Genomic DNA, 19,850 nt, shown 5'->3' with positions numbered 1-19,850 from the left:
AAAATAGTTATTTGTTGTACAGAAGTGTGTCAAAATTACAGTAAAATGTAATGACTTTAAAAAATAACTTTGAAAAGCTCTAATTTTTTTATAGGCATTTGTATCACTACAAGTACTACTATATCATTTTTAAGTGTACAGAAAAATGATTTTATTTTTATTTTATTTATTTATTTATTTATTTTTATTTATTTATTTTTGTTTAATTTGTGAAATTTTCATCCATATATTCTTCTGTGAAATAGTGACACTTATCTACTAAAAGGTTGCATCTACTACAAGGTTGTACAGCCATTGCTTCTGTAACCCAAGCTCCTTGTGTAATGCCTTCTAGTGTATTATAAATCCTTAGTCCCATATATAGTGGTTGTGTGAGCATAAGACTTTAATATTTTTTTAATCTTGTCATGGAAGTTTGAAATTTTCTTTGTGATGAGTGCTATAATAATGCTTGAAATGGTAAATTTTCAAGGGTATAGTGATTATTGCAAAGAAAACCAAAAGTTCATAACTGCAGAGAAGAAACGGTTAGTATTTTAAATAGTGGTTGACATGAATTGCTTTGACGCTGATGACAATGCTGTCATTGTCATTGGCTTTCAAATTCCAGTAGAAAGAACATACTTTGAAGAGTTTCTTTAAAGTATGGGGTACACCAACAAAATAGCTTTCAGGAAATTAATAAAAACTCCAGTGCAGCACCTTTTCGACACAGTTTTAGCAATTTAAAGATGATAAAAAACTACTTGAGGTGTAATATAGGTGAAGCAGACTGTCAAATTCAGCTATCTTGTCAGCAGACTATGATACAGTTGCTGGATTTCACTTCAGTGGCTTATCCACTGAATTTGCTTCACTCAAGGCAAGGAAATGGAAACTAAACTTACAATAAAAACTTAATTTCTGGTAAAGAATATGTTCTCAGTCCTTATTTATAGCTCTTTCTTATTTCCAATTAATAATTATGCAGTATCAATATTTATTAGGAGCAAATAAAAACTTGATGCTTCAGGATGTTTTTTAGTCTAGTTATGCCTAAATTTCTTTTTGCCCCATTTTGGTTTATTTGTTGCTCCATCTACCCATCTGATCTTCAGTATTCTTATGCAGCACATCATTTCAAAATCTTTTGTGCTCTTCCTGCTTGAATTGCCTTTCATCCACATTTCAGTGCCATAGAAGGCTACATTCCGGACAAATACCTTCAGAAAAGATTCTCTATCCCTTTGGGTTAACAAAATTCATCCACTGCGTTCAGCATTTAATTTCACAATCTAACATCCTCAGCATCATCTAATTTACCAACACTTCATTCCATTACCCCTGTTTTACAGTTTCTGACATTCTTCTCATTACCTGTTTTTGAGACCATATCCCACATTGTTAGCAGTCACTGACAGAATTATAATTTCACTGGTGAATTGCAAAGTTCTTATGTCTTCTTCCTGAAATTTAATTCCTTATTTCCCTATCATAGTTTCCCTTTTGTTTTCTTCATAGCATGCTCAATTAGAGATTGAATGACATTGGGGATAGGCGATATCCTTGTCTCACTTTCTCCTCGAATGCTTCCCTGTAATTTCTTTGAGTCTTATAATTGCAGTGTGGTTTCTCTAGAAGTTATAAATAGCTGTTCACTCCCTGTATCTTATTGCTATTGCCATTAAAGTTTCATAGAGTGTAGTCCAGTCCTCATTGTCAAAAGCTTTCTCTAAGTCTGCACATGCTATAAACATAAGTTTGCCGTTCATTAACATGTCTTCTAGGACATGTAGGGTCATTATTTACACATATGTTCCTATATTTCTCTGGACCCAAACTGTTCTTCACCAAGATCCGCATCTAGAAAATTTTCTGTGTGGAACGGTCACACAGTTAGAGGCATCGTGTCACCGATTGCATGCCCCCTCCCGCCGGAGGTTCGAGTCCTCCCTTGGGCATTCGTGTGTGCGTGTGTGTGTGTGTGTGTGTGTGTGTGTGTGTGTGTTGTTCATAGCATAAGTTAGTTTATGTTAATTTAGTATGTGACATACAAAAGATTTGTAATAGGTCTCATCTTTTTACCTATGTGACCCTCTGCTGCTGTCACTGTTTCACCCCTGAAAGCAATCCATTCATTTTCTATTGTATTCCTTTCCCCTATTTTAGCCAAACATTGTCTAATGCTCCTTCTGAAACTCTAAACAACCTGTGGTTATTTCCTTTATCCAGGTCCCATCTCCTTAGTTTCCTGTCTTTTTGCAATTTTTTGCTTTTAACCTACAGTTCATAACCAATAAATTATGCTCAGTGTCCACATCTGCTCCTTGAAATGAAATATCTATCTTACCATTTCAGTGTCCTTAGATCTCGTCCACATATACTGTCTTCTTACATGATCCTTAAATCAAGTATAGGCAATGTTCCAATTATACTCTTTGCAAAATTCTGTCAGGCGGCAACATTTTCCATTACTTTCCCCAAGTCTATGTTATGCTAGTATTTTGCACGTCTTCCTTTTCATCACAACTATCTAAACAATGTCCTTCATCCCATCGGATATTCTATCACTCTCATCGTCATCTGTGGAGCTAGTAGGCATGTAACCTAGTACTTCTGTGGTGGCTGTTGGTTTTGTGTCTATCTTTGCTACAATAATGCATTCATTATGCTGTTCATAGTAGTGTACCTGCATTCTTATCATGTTACTCATTATGAGACCTAAACATCTGACTTTGTGTTGACGACCTGATACTGACCTGACCACAAATCACATTCTTCCTGCTATTGCAGTTCACTAACTCCCTCTACATCTAACTTACATCTATCTATTTACCTTTTTAAATTCTCTAAGCTGTCTACCATATTGAGATATCTAACATACCATGCTGTGACCCATAGAATGCCAGTTTTGTTTTCCCTGATGACAACATTCACCTGAGTAGTCCCCATCCAGAGATACGAGTGGGAGACTACTTTACCTCTAGAGCATTTTACCTGAGAGGACACCATTTTCATTTAACTGTTCAGTACGGCAGAACACCTTTGAGAAAAAAAGTCACAGCAATAGTTTCCCCTCGCTTTCAGCCTTTCGCAGTTCCAGCATTCCATGTTGGTTGATGTTACGAGGCCAGGTCAGTCAGTCATCCAACAACTACTGAAAAAGTTGCTGCCCCTTTTCATGAGGTACAGCATAATCTGTCCACTTCACAGACAGTCCTTCATTGTGGTTGCACCTATGTTATGACTACCTGTATCGTTTCACCTCTATAGCTGATTTAAGAAATATTTTTTCAATAAAACTTCGTTGTTAATCAACCTACCTTACAAATTACAAAATTTCCTAAATTTATGTAGTAAACATTGAAACATTTCAGAAAATTGCTTTTCAGGAAGGGGGTGAAGCCTTAGTAGTTCTGCCAAGGTCACAGGATCACATTGATACGTCTCTGAGTGGGGACTGTCAACAAAGAGTTGCTTGTACTAAGTTCATTATTGTGTTACCCATAACTGTGCTACAACCATTGTTTTGCAGGTATTAAGAATTACTTTACTTTACAAAAGGGTTGAGAATGGTATTTTCCTAGCATATCACGTCTTCTGATTCTCAGAGGAGTGCCCATGTTTCTGAGTCAGATCCATATGTCTGGAAGATTGCATTTTGGCAATCCATCTTTTGATTATTCTGTGCTATTTTACTGTCAAGTACGTAGCACACAAATCACAGCAACTTTTCTTCCTGCTACCATCCATATTAACTTCCTGTTGATGATATAAACAAGTTTCAAAATCCAAAAATGTAACTGCCATAAAATAATTGCTAAATATTTCACACTGTACAATATACTTTCTGTGGGATGTTGTCACGGGTACTGAAATCTGTTGCCTGGACCTCTGGCCTGTTAAGCATGCACTGTAGTCCTGAGTTTACTGAAAAATCAAGAAAGTTCACTGATTTACTGCACACACTGATAATTCCGTATACCTCCTATTGATTTCTGCAAAAGTTCTATAAACAGCATAAGTGAATTTGCAGAAAAGGTAAGGTCCTCATTAGATGAGAGTGGAAGGTCTGTGGCTATTGGTTTCCTGTACATGGCAAAATCATGCTTGTATTCTTCATTCCTGTCTGTCAGATTGAGGAAATTTATAGACTGATTCACTTAATATTGTACTGTAAAGTTTGTGTTTGTATGGTGAGAGCTGAATTCAGCTGGTAGGCGGTCTATGTCATTTACGATGTCATTGAACATAGGTCAGTATCAACAACATATCTTTTATAATAAATTACCTTTTCTGTTGGTTTGCTTTTACCCTTTAAAAATTTGTTAACTAAGCAATTTATAGAAATATGCGATTGGAGACTACACAAGTTGTTACCTTTCTTTCTGTTGGTAGTTTTTGTTATTGAAGGTTAAGTACTTCTGTGACAGTACCAGCTCAAGAAAGTCAGTAAGCTCTGATATTTTGGCACTTGTCTTTGTATATCTTAACTATTTCTGTTGTTTACCAAGTAACAGAAGTGTTGAAGTATAAAAAGGAACACAAATAAGAATGAAAATTTTATGAGATGTTGGGTGAATCTTTGTTGGAGCTACATGCACGCGCGAACACACACACGCGCGTGCACACATGCGCGCGCCCACACACACACACACACACACACACACACACACACACACACACACACACACACACACATTTGTTACAGCTATGTTGTGCTGGTTCAACCCACAATGCCAGTATCACAGTTCAGCAAGTAGACTAGGGTGACATATCGTGTCAGGTGGAAGGGGTGAGTGGAGATAAAAGGCGCAGGAAGTGGGGGGGGGGGGGGGGGTTGTGGAAGAGTAACTAATGGCTCAGGGAGAGGCAGCAGCTGTACAAGATAGGAATGGGCGATGGATAGGCGGCAGCTGCATTGGATAGTGGTGTGGCACACATGCACCATGGACGATGAGTTTGTGCAATGCACAATGAATGTGACATGGAGGAGCAGACTGGGCGAGGGTGACAGACCAGAGGAAGGGGAAGAGGATGCGAGTGCAAGGGGCCATTGGATATGCAGGCCAGGAAGGTTACAGGAACGAAGGAAGTGTTGCAAGGATAATTCCCATTTTGATGCACAGTTGGTTGGTTTAGACTGTGTTGGTTGGATGAATTAGGCAGGTCTTGCAATTGGATCTTCCACTGAGATATGTTCATTGTGACAAGTGATTGGCAGTGGGAATAGCATTTGGGCCAGGACATTGTGTAGATTGGGGGAGGGAGGGGGAGCACAGACAGTGGAATACCACTTTAGGAGGGGAGTGAAGGATTGTGGATATGTTGTCCTTCATTTCTAGGCACAATGATAGATGTCAAAGCCTTGGCAAAGGACATAGTTCAGTTGCTCCAGTCCAGGATGATATTGGGTGATAAGCGGTTCTTAGGAGTGGTGGGAGAATTAGAAGTGTGTGAGGATATAGCAAGGGAAACCTGTTTCGGGGGTAGTGCCTGTCTTTGAAGGCCTACCAGCATACTGGGCAATGAAATTATCATCACCTCAGAGTGAAAATGCTGGTGCTGTTGATGGTTAGTGGGCTTTATATAGATGGAGCCATGAGAGAGATGGAAGTCAATGTGCAGAAAGCTGGCACACTGTGCTCAGGAGGACAAGCAGAAGTGAGTGGGGAGAAGGTGATGAGGCTGCAGAGGGCCCTGGGTCCTGATCATGAAGGTATCATCACTGACCATGAACCAGATAAGGGCCTTAACATAGGCTGATTCGGTTTCCTCTATATAGTCTGTAAACAGATTAGTATAGTAGTGTGCCATGCAGATGCTCATGGCCATGCCACAGGTTTGTTTTACAAGGGCTATCCAGAAAGCACAATACGTTTTCACCTGCAGTGACAATAGGCGGGACTAACATTGCCATATAGTTGTGTGATTATTTCCCATTCAATCAGCATCCAGCCATGCTAGCATGAGGTTCATTTCATTTCTCATTATTTCACAATAGAAGTTTTAAATGTTTGCTGGAATTGAAAATCCCACAAGTCATGAAGTGTGATCAGTAATAAGGATTTTGTTGCCAAACTCATTGAAATTTTTCAGCAACTGTGTGAACTGTGTGGAAACAATATAGTCACTGAAGGCAGAATGTGCTTTGGTGCATTAGGTTTAAAAGTGGTCAAAATACTGTTCAAGATAAAGAGCAAGGTGTAATACTGGCCTCAAAAGACAATGAAAAGATTAAAAACAAACTGACAGTTAACATCTGACTTTCACCCAGTGACTACCATCTCTTTCCAAGAATGAAGACATGGTTTGCAATGCAGCACTTTGACAACAACGCAGAACTGCAGGAGTACGTGACTAACTGGTTGAAGTCTAAGGCAGTAGAATTTTATGACAACAGAATTTCAAAGCCTGTTCACTGCCCTGATAAGTAACTAAATTTGCGTGGAAACTTTACTGAAATGTAATATCTAAGTGGCACTTTCAAATTAATAAAACATCATTTATTCCTACACTTTACTTTTTTAATACTGAAATATAATCTGCTTTCTGGATAACACTCACATATGTGAGGTCTGTTCATATAATTCTAGAAGATTCATAATTTCATGCTTATGATGTGTTGGAGCAAAACTGCCATTGGCGTCCCTGCACTCACCTGTGTTTATAGTGTAACAGATGAAAGTTTCATTATTGTATGTCTGTTAGTTATTATTCAGTGCTGTATTGAGTTGAATTTTGTGTGAAACTCAAGAAAACCTTTACAGAGACAGATGGTGATGAATGCTAATGCCATACTTGGTGTCACAAATGTTACACACAGTTTAAAAATGGCCAGACTGAAGTTAAAGATGACCCTCGTTCAGGACGCCCATCAATGTTGCCCCACGATGCTCATGTCAAGAATGTCAACAGAACTGTGCATGCCAATGCAATACTGAATCTCCAAGAGATTGCAGAAGAATGTAACATTTCAATTGGATCATGTTGTGAAATCCTGACACAACATCTTGGAATGCATTGTGTTGCTGCCAAGTTCATCCCACAGCTCATGAGCCAAGACCGGACAGACCTTTGCCTCACAATCTGTGAACTTTTAGATCACTCAAATGAGAACAAGAGAATCATAGCTGGTGATGAGATGTGGGCCTACGGTTATTATGTTGAGACCATGGTTCAGTCTTCACTGTGGGTCGGGAAAGGTTCTCCAAGACCAAATGAGCTGGTCAGGTCAGGCAAATGTCAAAGCCATGCTCACAGTTTACTCTGACTTTGAATGATTAGTTCATCACAAATTTGTGCGACAGGAACAAACTGTTAATCAGTAGTACCATCAGAATGTGTTGCGATGCCTGCGAGAAAATATGAGAAGGAAATAGCCTGAAATGTGGTGAGACAATTCATGGCTCTTGCATCACAATAACACACCTGCACGTTCTTCCCTGTTGGTGCATGACTAACGAAATCACTGTGCTGCCTCATCCTCCATACTCTCCAGACCTGGCCCATACGGACTTTTTTTTATTCCCAAAGTTGAAAACCCCATCAAAAGGACAAAGATTTGCAACAATAGATGAGATAAAAGAAAATTCGCAGATAGGGCAAGAGGTGTACCAAGACTGCTTCCGAATGTGGAAATGGCATTGGGAACAGTGTATCAATTGTGGAAGAGAGTATTTCAAAGGAAACGTTGCACAATAAGTAAAAGGTAAGCATAGAAAAATTTTGAGGGCAAAGTTCCGGAATTTTTCGAACAGGCTTGTACACTGTAAGGGGTGGGGTAGGAGGACACACCTTGAAGGAATCAGGAATTACCCAAAAATAGCAGAAGTCAGTAGACTTGATGTACATTTACAGACAAACAAATGATTACAGTTTCAGAAACATTGGATGATTTATCCAAGAGAAAGTGTTTCGCAACACATTGGGCACCTTCTGGCCCTTATGCAAGCATTGAATGATACAGTTGTTGGATGTCTTCCTGAAGGATATAATGCCAGACTCAGGCCAATTGACATATTAGATCATCAAAATCCTGAGTTGGTTGGAGGGTACAGCCCATAATGCTCCAAACATTCTCAATTGTGGTGAGATCCAGTACCCATTTTGGCCAAGGTAGGGTTTGGCAAGCATGGAGACAAGCAGTAGAAACTCTCACCCTGTGTTGGTGGGCTTTATCTGGCTGGTCATTGGGGTCCAGTTCAAAGTGGGACTCATCACTGAAGGCAATTCTACTCCAGTCAATGAGATTCGAGACCAAAGACACATCTAGAGACACCCTGGGCAGTGACAGTGATGGTATACCAACCTGATTGTCACAGACCATATGGCCCGACAACCAGGTGCATTAATCTGGGGTACAATTTTATTCCATAGTAGGACCTTTTTGATTGTCATCAATGGCAACCTTACAGCACAGTGGAGTGTCAACAATATTCTACACACCGTTTTGTTGTCCTACATGGCAAGCTATCCTCAGCTTACATTTCAGCAAGAAATGCCTGCTCGCACACAGTGAGAGCTTCTACTGCTTGTATTTTGCGTACCAAACCCTACCTTGGCAAGCAAGGTTCGCCAGACCTCTCTCCAATTGAGAATGTTTGGAGCATTAAGGGGAGGGCTGAAGGCCCAGCTCAGGATTTTTATGATGTAACTTGCCGACTGGACAGAATTTGGTACGATATCCCTTAGAAGAACATTCAACAACTCTATCAATCAGTGCCAAGCCAAATAATTACTTGCATAATGATCAGGGGAGAACCAATGAGTTATTGACTTCCACAATTTATGAAGCTCTTCCTCTTGAATAAATTATCCAGTTTTTCTGAAACTGTAATCTTTTGTTTGTCTGTAGATGTACATCACATTTCTTCTTCTTCTTCTTTTTCAAGTGTATCTTCTCCTCAGATGAGAAATAGTTATGTGTGAGGAGACAATTAGGTGTATGAATAATGAGATAGTGATTTTGGGATTGGAAAGACATTGAGAGAGAGGTAGTGTTTGATAGCAACAATGCCATGGGCATGGGGAGACGGCATCAACAGTGAGTAGTAGGGATCCATTTGATAATGCAGTGGTGATAGTCAAGAGTCTCTCAAGGTAGTAGTTTGTATGTTTAATATGGGAGGTTGGAGGTGTTGGTTAACAATAATGGAGAGTTTTTCAATGGGCTTACAGAAACCAGATAGAATGGGGCATCCATGATTGTTGGACATCATTCAAGGGAGGAAGGAGGTGGGTTCAGGGGAAGGATTCTGGAATGCTAGACTTCTGGGATGGGGTCTCTATGGCAGGGGCCTGTGGTGGGAAGAGCCAGATAATTGGTGGATGCCTTCTGTCAGGTAGTTGCTGTGATTCATCATGACATGCAGAACCTTGTCTGCAGGATCAGTCTCGAGGTTGTGGATGTCTGTTCTTTCTTCCATTGAGAGCTAATGGACTTGGGGAAGGATGATGATGATGATGATGATGATGATGATGATGCTGAGGTCTAGTTGCATGTTAGGAATTCCTAGAAGGTAACTAGACAGTGGTTAGGTGGTAGAGGAGGAGAGTCACAGTTGGTTGTATGTATGTACTGGAATAGGCAAGATTCGGTGTTGGGATTGGATTGGCTTTGGTAGGAGGGATTGGATTGGTTTTCGTAGGAGGGATTGGTAGCTAAAAAAGTGGTTCCACTGTGAGGATGAGGAGACGGAGAGTAGGTGTTTGATGAGTCCAGCATGGTTGAACTTGGGTGTGGGGCTGAAGGTGAGGCCTTTGGATAGGCCTAAAATTTCAGCAGGATTGAAGTTTTTGCTGGCTAAGTTCACAAGTGTTTTGGGTCTGTTTAGATTTGGATATTGTTATATATTGGGAAGGAGTTTTGAAGGGTATTACTGCAGGAAAAGGTTGGCAATTGAGGGTCTGGATGCTATGAAGGATTGACATGGAGGCCACTGGTGGTAGGATAGGTGTTGATGGGTAGTGGTGCTCTGATCAAAGCAGAAAATTATATTTCACCTCTAAATCAACCATAATCCTCTACACATTGCTTCCATCATCATTTTACATCTGTCACTGTTTTTCTTGTGCACAGTGATCACTAACGCCTGAATGAAAGACAAAACTTAATGTATTCACTGGAGTATGGGCATAAGTCTGAAATGTTTTAAATAAGCTACCTTCAGAAGTGACTGGGTGGTCTAGTGGCTAGCATTGCTGCCTTTGGATCATAGGGTCCCGGGTTCAATTCCTGGCTGGGTTGGGGATTTTCTTTGCCTGGGGACTGGGAGTTTGTGTTGTCCTCATCATTTCATCATCATCATCATCATCATTCATGACAGTGGCTATATTGGATTGTGTAAACAATTGGGCTATGAAAAACTTGGGACTTTGTATGGGTGCTGATGACCACACAATTGAGCGTCCCACAAACCAAACATCATCATCTTCAGAAGTGTCTGGTAGCAGATTTTCTTCAACACTATCCTTCATCTAATTGACTCATTCTTTAACAGAATGAACATTTAGCTACAACCAAATTGTAACTGATGATGAAAAACAAGCTTTTAAATGCATAGTGCAATAAATAATATATTAAAATGACTGAAGGAGGCTTTCTTAACTGAAATATTCATACAAACAACAGCCAAAGCATAAGCATCAACAATGAGAAATTTAAACGACTGTTAGCATAAATCTACCAGCTGCTGTATAGATTTAATACATCACAATACATTTTGTGTTGGTGCACATTCAGTGATAGCTGCTTACCATATTATCAACTGGGAGTGACATTTGAGGAAATACAGCTAATATTATATAAGGAACACTGTCAGTGTTGCTTATTTTTCTATCAGTTTTTCTATAGAGTGTCAAAAGCAGAAACTCCCACAGTGGACACAAAACTCGAATACACCATGGTAGTAATAGACGGTACATGTGAGAGTGTTTCTGCAAGACTCGGTATCAAGGGTGGGCATAAACATATCATTGGATCGACACCGGACTCAACCCCAGATGTGACTTGAAACTTCAGACAAAACCTCATTTCACTATTATTTATATTCACCTTTCACACTTTCGTCATTGGAGGAGACTTTGAACATCCTAAAATCAATTGGGATAATTATAGTTTTTTAAGTGTTGAGTGTGACATGATATCTTGTGAAACAATACTAAATAGCTTCTCAGAATACTTAACAGAGCAGATAATTTGGAATTCCACACATCATGGAAATAAGTTGGATCTCTTTAAGGATATCCTCATTAAAGCTGGTATCAGTGACCCCTGAGGCAGTTGTACCAATAATGATTACCAAAGCACAAAGTGCAACTAAAATGAGTTGAAAAGTCCAGTAAACGAGATACAGACAGTGGTGCACATCTCAAACCGGAACACAACATGTAGCTCTGGAAAGGAACATCTAGAGGAACTGGAACTGTTGATGGTACAGAGAACAGATGTGTACATTGTTGAACATCGTGTGATGGGAGGTGTCCTCTGTGGCATGTAGTCTCTGTAAAGAAACAGCAAATACTGTACTACAGGTGTAAAGCAAAGCATAGATCTATAGATAGAAAAATGTTAATTGAAATACACTGTCAATGCTTGAATTCTTCAACAATTACCATAGCAGAACCTTATCGAAATACCCCAACAAAATTCCGGTCACACATATGCATTTTAGTGGCACTGAAGTTAGTATCTAGCCATTCATAGATCAAACAGAAACTGAAAGTGAGAGTTGAAAAGCAAAAACAGGAATGCTCAAGACTATTACCAAATCTTCCTTTACACAGAAAGTTCCAGAAGTACTGTCCCACATTAATTTTTCCACCCCTGCAAAGATAAGTGATACATATATTAGTGAATATTCCACTGAGAATATCTGGAATGGCCAAAATTAGACAGTACTGCAGTCTGACTGAATCCCAATTAGATTCTATACAGCATTTAAGAGTGAATTTGCCCTTCTTTTAACCATAATTTAGATTGCTTGAACAAAAAACTATGCTTGTTGGTTGGAAGAAAGCACAGTTCATGCCCATCTACAAGAAGGGTGGCAGAAATGGTCCACAAAACTGCCATCCAATATATCTGTCACCTAAGAAGGTTGTATACATGGAAGAAGCCTCAAGATACTGACAGGTTTCAGACAGATTATATAATGGTAAGACAGAGATTTAGGAAACAGGTTTTAAATTGTAAGACATTTCCAGGGGCAGATGTGGACTCTGACCACAATCTATTGGTTATGACCTGTAGATTAAAACTGAAGAAACTGCAAAAAGGTGGGAATTTAAGGAGATGGGACCTGGATAAACTGACTAAACCAGAGGTTGTACAGAGTTTCAGGGAGAGCATAAGGGAACAATTGACAGGAATGGGGGAAAGAAATACAGTAGAAGAAGAATGAATAGCTTTGAGAGATGAAGTAGTGAAGGCAGCAGAGGATCAAGTAGGTAGAAAGACGAGGGCTAGTAGAAATCCTTGGGTAACAGAAGAAATATTGAATTTAATTGATGAAAGGAGAAAATACAAAAATGCAGTAAATGAAGCAGGCAAAAAGGAATACAAACGTCTCAAAAATGAGATCGACAGGAAGTGCAAAATGGCTAAGCAGGGATGGCTAGAGGGCAAATGTAAGGATGTAGAGACTTATCTAACTAGGGGTAAGATAGATACTGCCTACAGGAAAATTAAAGAGACCTTTGGAGAAAAGAGAACCACTTGTATGAACATCAAGAGTTCAGATGGAAACCCATTTCTAAGCAAAGAAGGGAAAGCAGAAAGGTGGAAGGAGTATATAGAGGGTCTATACAGGGGCAATGTTCTTGAGGACAATATTATGGAAATGGAAGAGGATGTAGATGAAAATGAAATGGGAGATATGATACTGTGTGAAGAGTTTGACAGAGCACTGAAAGACCTGAGTCAAAACAAGGCCCCAGGAGTAGACAACATTCCATTAGAACTACTGACAGCCTTGGGAGAGCCAGTCCTGACAAAACTCTACCATCTGGTGAGCAAGATGTATGAGAGAGGCGAAATACCCTCAGAATATAATAATTCCAATGCCAAAGAAAGCAGGTGCTGACAGATGTGAAAATTACCGAACAATCGGTTTAATAAGCCACAGCTGTAAAATACTAACGCGAATTCTTTGCAGATGAATGGAAAAACTGGAAGAAGCTGACCTCGGGGAAGATCAGTTTGGATTCTGTAGAAATGTTGGAACACGTGAGGCAATACTGACCCTACGACTTATCGTAGAAGTTAGATTAAGGAAAGGCAAACCTACGTTTCTAGCATTAGTAGACTTAGAGAAAGCTTTTGACAATGTTGACTGAAATACTCTCTTTCAATTTCTGAAGGTGGCAGGGGTAAAATACAGGGAGCGAAAGGCTATTTACAATCTGTACAGAAAGCAGATGGCAGTTATAAGAGTAGAGAGACATGAAAGGAAAGCAGTGGTTGGGAAGGGAGTGAGACAGGGTTGTAGCCTCTCCCCAATGCTACTCAATCTGTATATTGAGCAAGCAGTAAAGGAAACGAAAGAAAAATTTGGAGTAGGTATCAAAATCCATGAAGAAGAAATAAAAACATTGAGGTTCGCCGATGACATTCTAATTCTGTCAGAGACAGCAAAGGACTTAGAAGAGCAGTTGAACAGAATGGATAGTGTCTTGAAAGGAGGGTATAAGGTGAACATCAACAGAAGCAAAACGAGGATAATGGAATGTAGTCAAATTAAGTTGGGTGATGCTGAGGGAATTAGATTTGGAAATGAGACACTTAAAGTAGTAAAGAAGTTTTGCTATTTGGAGAGCAAAATAACTGATGATGGTCGAAGTAAAGAGGACATAAAATGTAGACTGGCAATGGCAAGGAAAGCATTTCTGAAGAAGAGAAATTTGTTAACATCGATTATAGATTTAAGTGTCAGGAAATCGTTTCTGAAAGTATACGTATGGAGTGTAGCCATGTATGGAAGTGAAACATGGACGATAACTAGTTTGGACAAGAAGAGAATAGAAGCTTTCGAAATGTGGTGCTACAGAAGAATGCTGAAGATTAGATGGTTAGATCATATAACTAATGAGGAGGTATTGAGTAGGATTGGGGAGAAGAGAAGTTTGTGGCACAACTTGACTAGAAGAAGGGATCAGTTTGTAGGACATGTTCTGAGGCATCAAGGGATCACCAATTTAGTATTGGAGGGCAGTGTGGAGGGTAAAAATCATAGAGGGAGACCAAGAGATGAATACACTAAGCAGATAAAGAAGGATGTAGTTTGCAGTAGGTACTGGGAGATGAAGAAGCTTGCAGAGGATAGATTAGCATGGAGAGCTGCATCAAACCAGTCTCAGGACTGAAGACCACAACAACAACAAGATGTGCTATATGACACAAGCTGCACAAATATTCAGTCAGATCTTGAGAAGGCATCAAACCAGTGCAGACATTGGCAACATTGGCAACCAGCTTTAAATGTTCAGAACTGTAAATTAAACAAATGCAAAAATGTGCTATCCAATGGCTACAAAGTCAGTGAGTCATACTTTAAAACACTCAATTTGCAGAAACACCAGCGTGTAACATATTATGAGTACACACATTGAAACAATTATACAGATTCACTCGTAGGTAAAGAATCTGGCAGACTTAGGTCCATTCATAGGATACTTAGATGGTTCAAAAATGGTTCAAATGGTTCTGAGCACTATGCGACTTAACTTCTGAGGTCATCAGTCGCCTAGAACTTAGAACTAATTAAACCTAACCAACCTAAGGGCATCACACACATCCATGCCCGAGGCAGGATTCGAACCTGCGACCGTAGCGGTCACGCGGTTCCAGACTGAAGCGCCTATAACCGCACGGCCACACCGGCCGGCAGGATACTTAGAAAATGCAGCTAGTCAACAAAGGATATTGCTTACAAAAACACTTGTGCAAACCATCCAAGAATAGTGCTCAAGTGTGTAGGGCCTGTACCTGGTAACTGTAACAGGATTTTGAGTGTGTACAAAGAAGGGTGGCAAGGTTGTATGACTCACATGAGTATGTCCAAAAATGTTGAAAAACCTGAAGTGGCAGACGCATGAAGGTAGGTACCAATTTACCCTGAAAGTCCTAAGATTAGATTAATTACAATGTGCACGAAGGTCTTTCAGCAATCATTCTTCATGCACCCTATATGCAAATGGTGTGAGATAACACCCTAATTGCTACAACTGGAAGTACCTTCTGCAGTGTTCTACACAGTGGTTTACAGAATACAGATGTAGATGTTAGATGCTGTTGCAATGACTGAACCTTGCATTAGCTCCACTTCTGCATTATTCAAGTTAACAATGCTTACCTGGAATTTTGTGCTCATAATTTCTTCAGGCATGTGGACAGTGATTCTTTATATACATAATAGTCTCTTAAGTCTTGTATCTTGCCTACTCGTCGAATGTGGGGTGCCTAGGAAACCTGCTTTCTCGGGTACACAACAATTCAAACAAATCATATTAATGAAGTTTATTACAAAAGGAAATGATAACAATTCTTAACTTTGTGAACTACAGATGTGTTGCAAGCAAAGGGCAACAGACAAAATAAGAAATCTCTTCGGTATAGACAATACTACAAAATAGAAGTGAACTGACTAGTCTTGATGCTATTCTTGAAATCGCCACTATGGAACTCAGAGAACTGGGTCACAGCCAGGTGGCACGGTGCTCATGTCTTCGTCATGTAGAGGGGTGCAGCCATTGCATCGTCGTCCCAGAGAGGGGTCGGTTAGCATACTATTTTCTGACGTCTTCTTCACAGCCCCCTCTGCTCTAATGTTCCTGCCTGGCATGCCGGCACTTGACTTTACACCACAACAAGTCAACCAAATCTCCACATGATGGCAGTCATGTTAAGAACTAACAATCTCTAATGTGCTTCAGCACCCTCATGGTGATAGAAAGAGTTTATCCTCTTCCCACAGGGATGTGCTTGCCATAATGAAATGTATGTCACATCACAACAGCATAGCTCTGTTGCTGCTCAGTTTTCCAATTACCTTAGTGACACTAATTCATCTTTGAGGCTGACCATTAGAACTTCCATTGTACAAAAAATCTTTGTGGCCTAGCTAAAGCTATCATTTTGTTGTGTGTATCTACATGTGGGTATGTGATTAAATGACGGGCATAGAAAGTAGCAGGGAATTTAACCCTGGCATATCTTTGTTCTGTCTCTCTTCATCTCTCATCATTATTATTTTGGCCGTGTCTTCATCTTGACCTATTATAAAGTCTATCATGTCATCACATGTGTGCACTTTGTTTCCATTCAGCTTCTTAATCAAACACTTTCACTGCTGCCAGCTTTCCACATTGATCATATCAAACCACAACAAAGGAATCTGAGGCCACCTTCATCACGGAGAAACATTTTTTCCATGGTAATTAAAATACTGAAGAGGCCTTCAGAAATGTAATCAGTGGCATTTACAGTGATTATTGTTTCTCATAGTAGTAGCCCTTCCAATCTGTCTGGTTTCATCCTCAAAGTCTGCACTCTTGGTGTTGGTTTCCATCTTTGCAATTCTGTATGAAGTGCCTTTCCATTGCATGTACCAAGCATTGCATTGTTGATGTTTAAGAATCTCTCTGTCACACATTCCTGCCTGTCCTTATGTGGTGACTGATAGTTCCTGCATAACCTTCAAAAATGTGATGGTCTGGACTACTAGTAATAGGAGCCCTGTGTAGCTCTTTTAAAAACTTAACTGCTGTCCTTATTACACTACTGGCCATAAGTTGCTACACCAAGAAGAAATGCAGATGAAAAACGGGTATTCATTGGACAAATACATTATACTAGAACTGACATGTGATTACATTTTCACGCAATTTGGGTCCATAGATTCTGAGAAATCAGTACCCGGAACAACCACCTCTGGCTGTAATAACGGCCTTGATATGCGTGGGCATTGAGTCAAACAGAACTTGGATGGTGTGTACAGGTACAGCTGCCCATGCAGCTTCAACACGCTACCACAGTTCATCAAGAGTAGTGACTGGCGTATTGTGACGAGCCAGTTGCTCGGCCACCGTTGACCAGACGTTTTAAATTGGTGAGAGATCTGGAGAATGTGCTGGCCAGGGCAGCAGTTGAACATTTTCTGTATCCAGAAAGGCCCGTACAGGACCTACAACATGCGGTCATTCATTATCCTGCTGAAATGTAGGGTTTCACAGGGATCGAATGAAGGGTAGAGCCACGGGTTGAAACACATCTGAAATGTAACATCCATTGTTCAAAGTGCCGTCAATGCGAACAAGAGGTGACTGAGACGCGTAACCAATGGCACCCCATACCACCATGCTGGGTGATACGCCAGTATGGCGATGACGAATACATGCTTCCAATGTGCGTTCACTGCGATGTCGCCAAACATGGATGTGACCATGATGATGCTGTAAACAGAACCTGGATTCATCCGAAGAAATGATGTTTTGCCATTCATGCACTCTGGTTCGTTGTCGAGTGCACCATCGCAGGCGCTCCTGTCTGTGATGCAGCGTCAAGAGTAACTGCAGCCATGGTCTCTGAGCTGATAGTTTGTGCTGCTGCAAACATCGTCGAACTGTTCGTGCAGATGGTTGTTGTCTTGCAAACGTCCCCATCTTTGACTCAGGGATCAAGACGTGGCTGCACGATCTGTTACAGCCATGCCGATAAGATGCCTGTCATCTCAACAGCTAGTGATATGAGGCCGTTGGGATTCAGCACGGTGTTCCATATTACCTTCCTGAACCCACCAATTCCATATTCTGCTAACAATCGTTGGATCTCGACCAATGTCTTGATACGATACACAGCAATCGCGATAGGCTACAATCCGACCTTTATCAAAGTTGGAAACGTGATGATACGTATTTCTCCTCCTTACACGAGGCATCACAACAACGTTTCACCAGGCAACGCTGGTCAACTGCTGTTTGTGTATGAGAAATCGATTGCAAACTTTCCTCATGTCAACACATTGTAGGTGTCGCCACTGGTGCCAACCTTGTGTGAAAGCTCTGAAAAGCTAATCATTTGCATATCACAACATCGTCTTCCTGTCAGTTAAAGTTCGCATCTGTAGCACGTCATCTTCGTGGTGTAGCAATTTTAATGGCTAATAGTGTACTTCATCGGACATATCAGAACATTCCAATCTACCAGTAACTGCACACCCAACCTCACGATATAGGCCATTAAAAAATACACCTAATGTACATTGTCTAACAACAAATGACAATACTTCCCTGTGTGAACTGCTTACACAGTGTCCTGAGGCACTGGTATTCATTTTTTCAATGCTTGACGGATTCTCCATTCTCGATCCATATGCTGTGGAGTTGCTTACTGGAAAATATTACAGTGCTTTTCCTCTTGTACTACTTCAAAAGTGAGTGTTTAGATTCATTTTATGTATTTTTTGAGATTGTGCGATGTACCATAAGTAATTAAATTGTATTCCTCAAGTGAAACATTGTCACATAATTTTTAAAAAAAAAGTCACTCCAGTACCCATAAGTTGCTGCGTTCTTCAATTTCTTGAAAAAACGTGATGTGAAACATTTGAACTGCAGGTACTAGTGGCAAGTTTGTAATTACTCACAAATCAATCTCATTTTCATTGACCCAGGTTCAGCCTGAATCTATCAGATGTTGACTTTTACATTTAATTTCTGTGTGACAGTCTGTAAATGAACTGTGAAGCTGATTGCTCTGTGGTTTCTCTTTTTATAGGTTGACTTGCCAGTCTCTCCACTTGAAGATACTCTTCGGCTAGTGCAGATAAGCTTGGAGAGGCACACACAGAATGAAACCTCTGAAGGTGTGACCACATCTGACACACACTCTACTGCTGAGAAGTTAGTGAACACTACAGAAAGCAAAGAAGAAAAAGAAGACAAAAGTAAAATATACTCTGCCATAAGTAAAACGGCTTTGAATATTGTACCTACTTGCCCAGTAGCAGATTTTCAGCAGTTGTTGCTTGATAAATGTAAAAACGTACCTTTTGATAAATCGGAAGCTGGGAAGAATTGTCAAAGAACACTGTTAGAAGAGTGTCTAAATGCATTTTGCCACCCAACAGTCATCACAGCAGTCAGGGATGTACTTCTGAAAACAGATAAACAGACAAATTTAAGATGACAGTAACTGACCTTCTCATTAATATTTTTGTACAAGGCAACACAGTCAACCATTTCCAAAACCCATTCGGAGCATATTTTATTTCCTTTTTTTTCTGGTCCATGTAATAGTTTCCTGCAGTTAAATTTGTATTTGGTGTTCCATTAATTGCAATGAATTATGTAATTGTGTAAAGAATGTTTCATTAAATAATATGTACACTCAATAGACACTTTAAAATGCTTAAACAGATTAGTGAAGATGCAATTTTACCACTTCAAATTAGTTGTTAATTAGCAGATGCAGAGTCTGGTGCGTCTGTCAGAAAAATGAGCAATGATTTCAGTGTGATTTCAGTTGTATAACTGTTTTGTTGTTTCTTTCTTCCTTTTTTTTAAGTACATGTGTTTAGCATATTTTTATAATAAATTGTAGGATTTTACAAGGCTTATGGTAATTCCACATCTACATACATACTCAACAAACCACTGTGAAATACATAGCAGAGTGTTCTCAGCATGATACCACATGTCAGGGTTCCTTCCCATTCCTATCACATACGAAGTGAGGGAGAAACCATTGCATAAATGCCTCTGTGTATGCTGTAATTTTTCTAATTGTCTCTTCAAGATCTGTATGTGAGTGTTAAGTTGGAGGCTGAAGAATATATCTAGATTATTCACTTAATACAATACTTGAAATGTTG

General features: G+C 39.9%; 1 protein-coding gene across 1 annotated transcript in view; it reads left to right on the top strand.

Moving 5' to 3' along the window:
- LOC126092063 (HSPB1-associated protein 1) overlaps positions 1-19,558 on the top strand; it is an 89,287-nt gene extending 69,729 nt beyond the window's left edge. The window contains exon 7 of the mRNA XM_049907475.1: positions 18,755-19,558. Within this exon, the coding sequence (XP_049763432.1) occupies positions 18,755-19,165 (411 nt within the window). The 3' untranslated portion in view covers positions 19,166-19,558. The remainder of the gene's footprint in view (positions 1-18,754) is intronic.
- The last annotated feature ends 292 nt before the right edge of the window (positions 19,559-19,850 follow it).

This window comes from Schistocerca cancellata, chromosome 7 (genome assembly GCF_023864275.1).
Source record: "Schistocerca cancellata isolate TAMUIC-IGC-003103 chromosome 7, iqSchCanc2.1, whole genome shotgun sequence".
Lineage (NCBI taxonomy): Eukaryota > Metazoa > Arthropoda > Insecta > Orthoptera > Acrididae > Schistocerca > Schistocerca cancellata.
The sequence above is the reverse complement of the archived record's forward strand: the minus strand, read 5'-3'. Positions and strand labels throughout refer to the sequence as shown.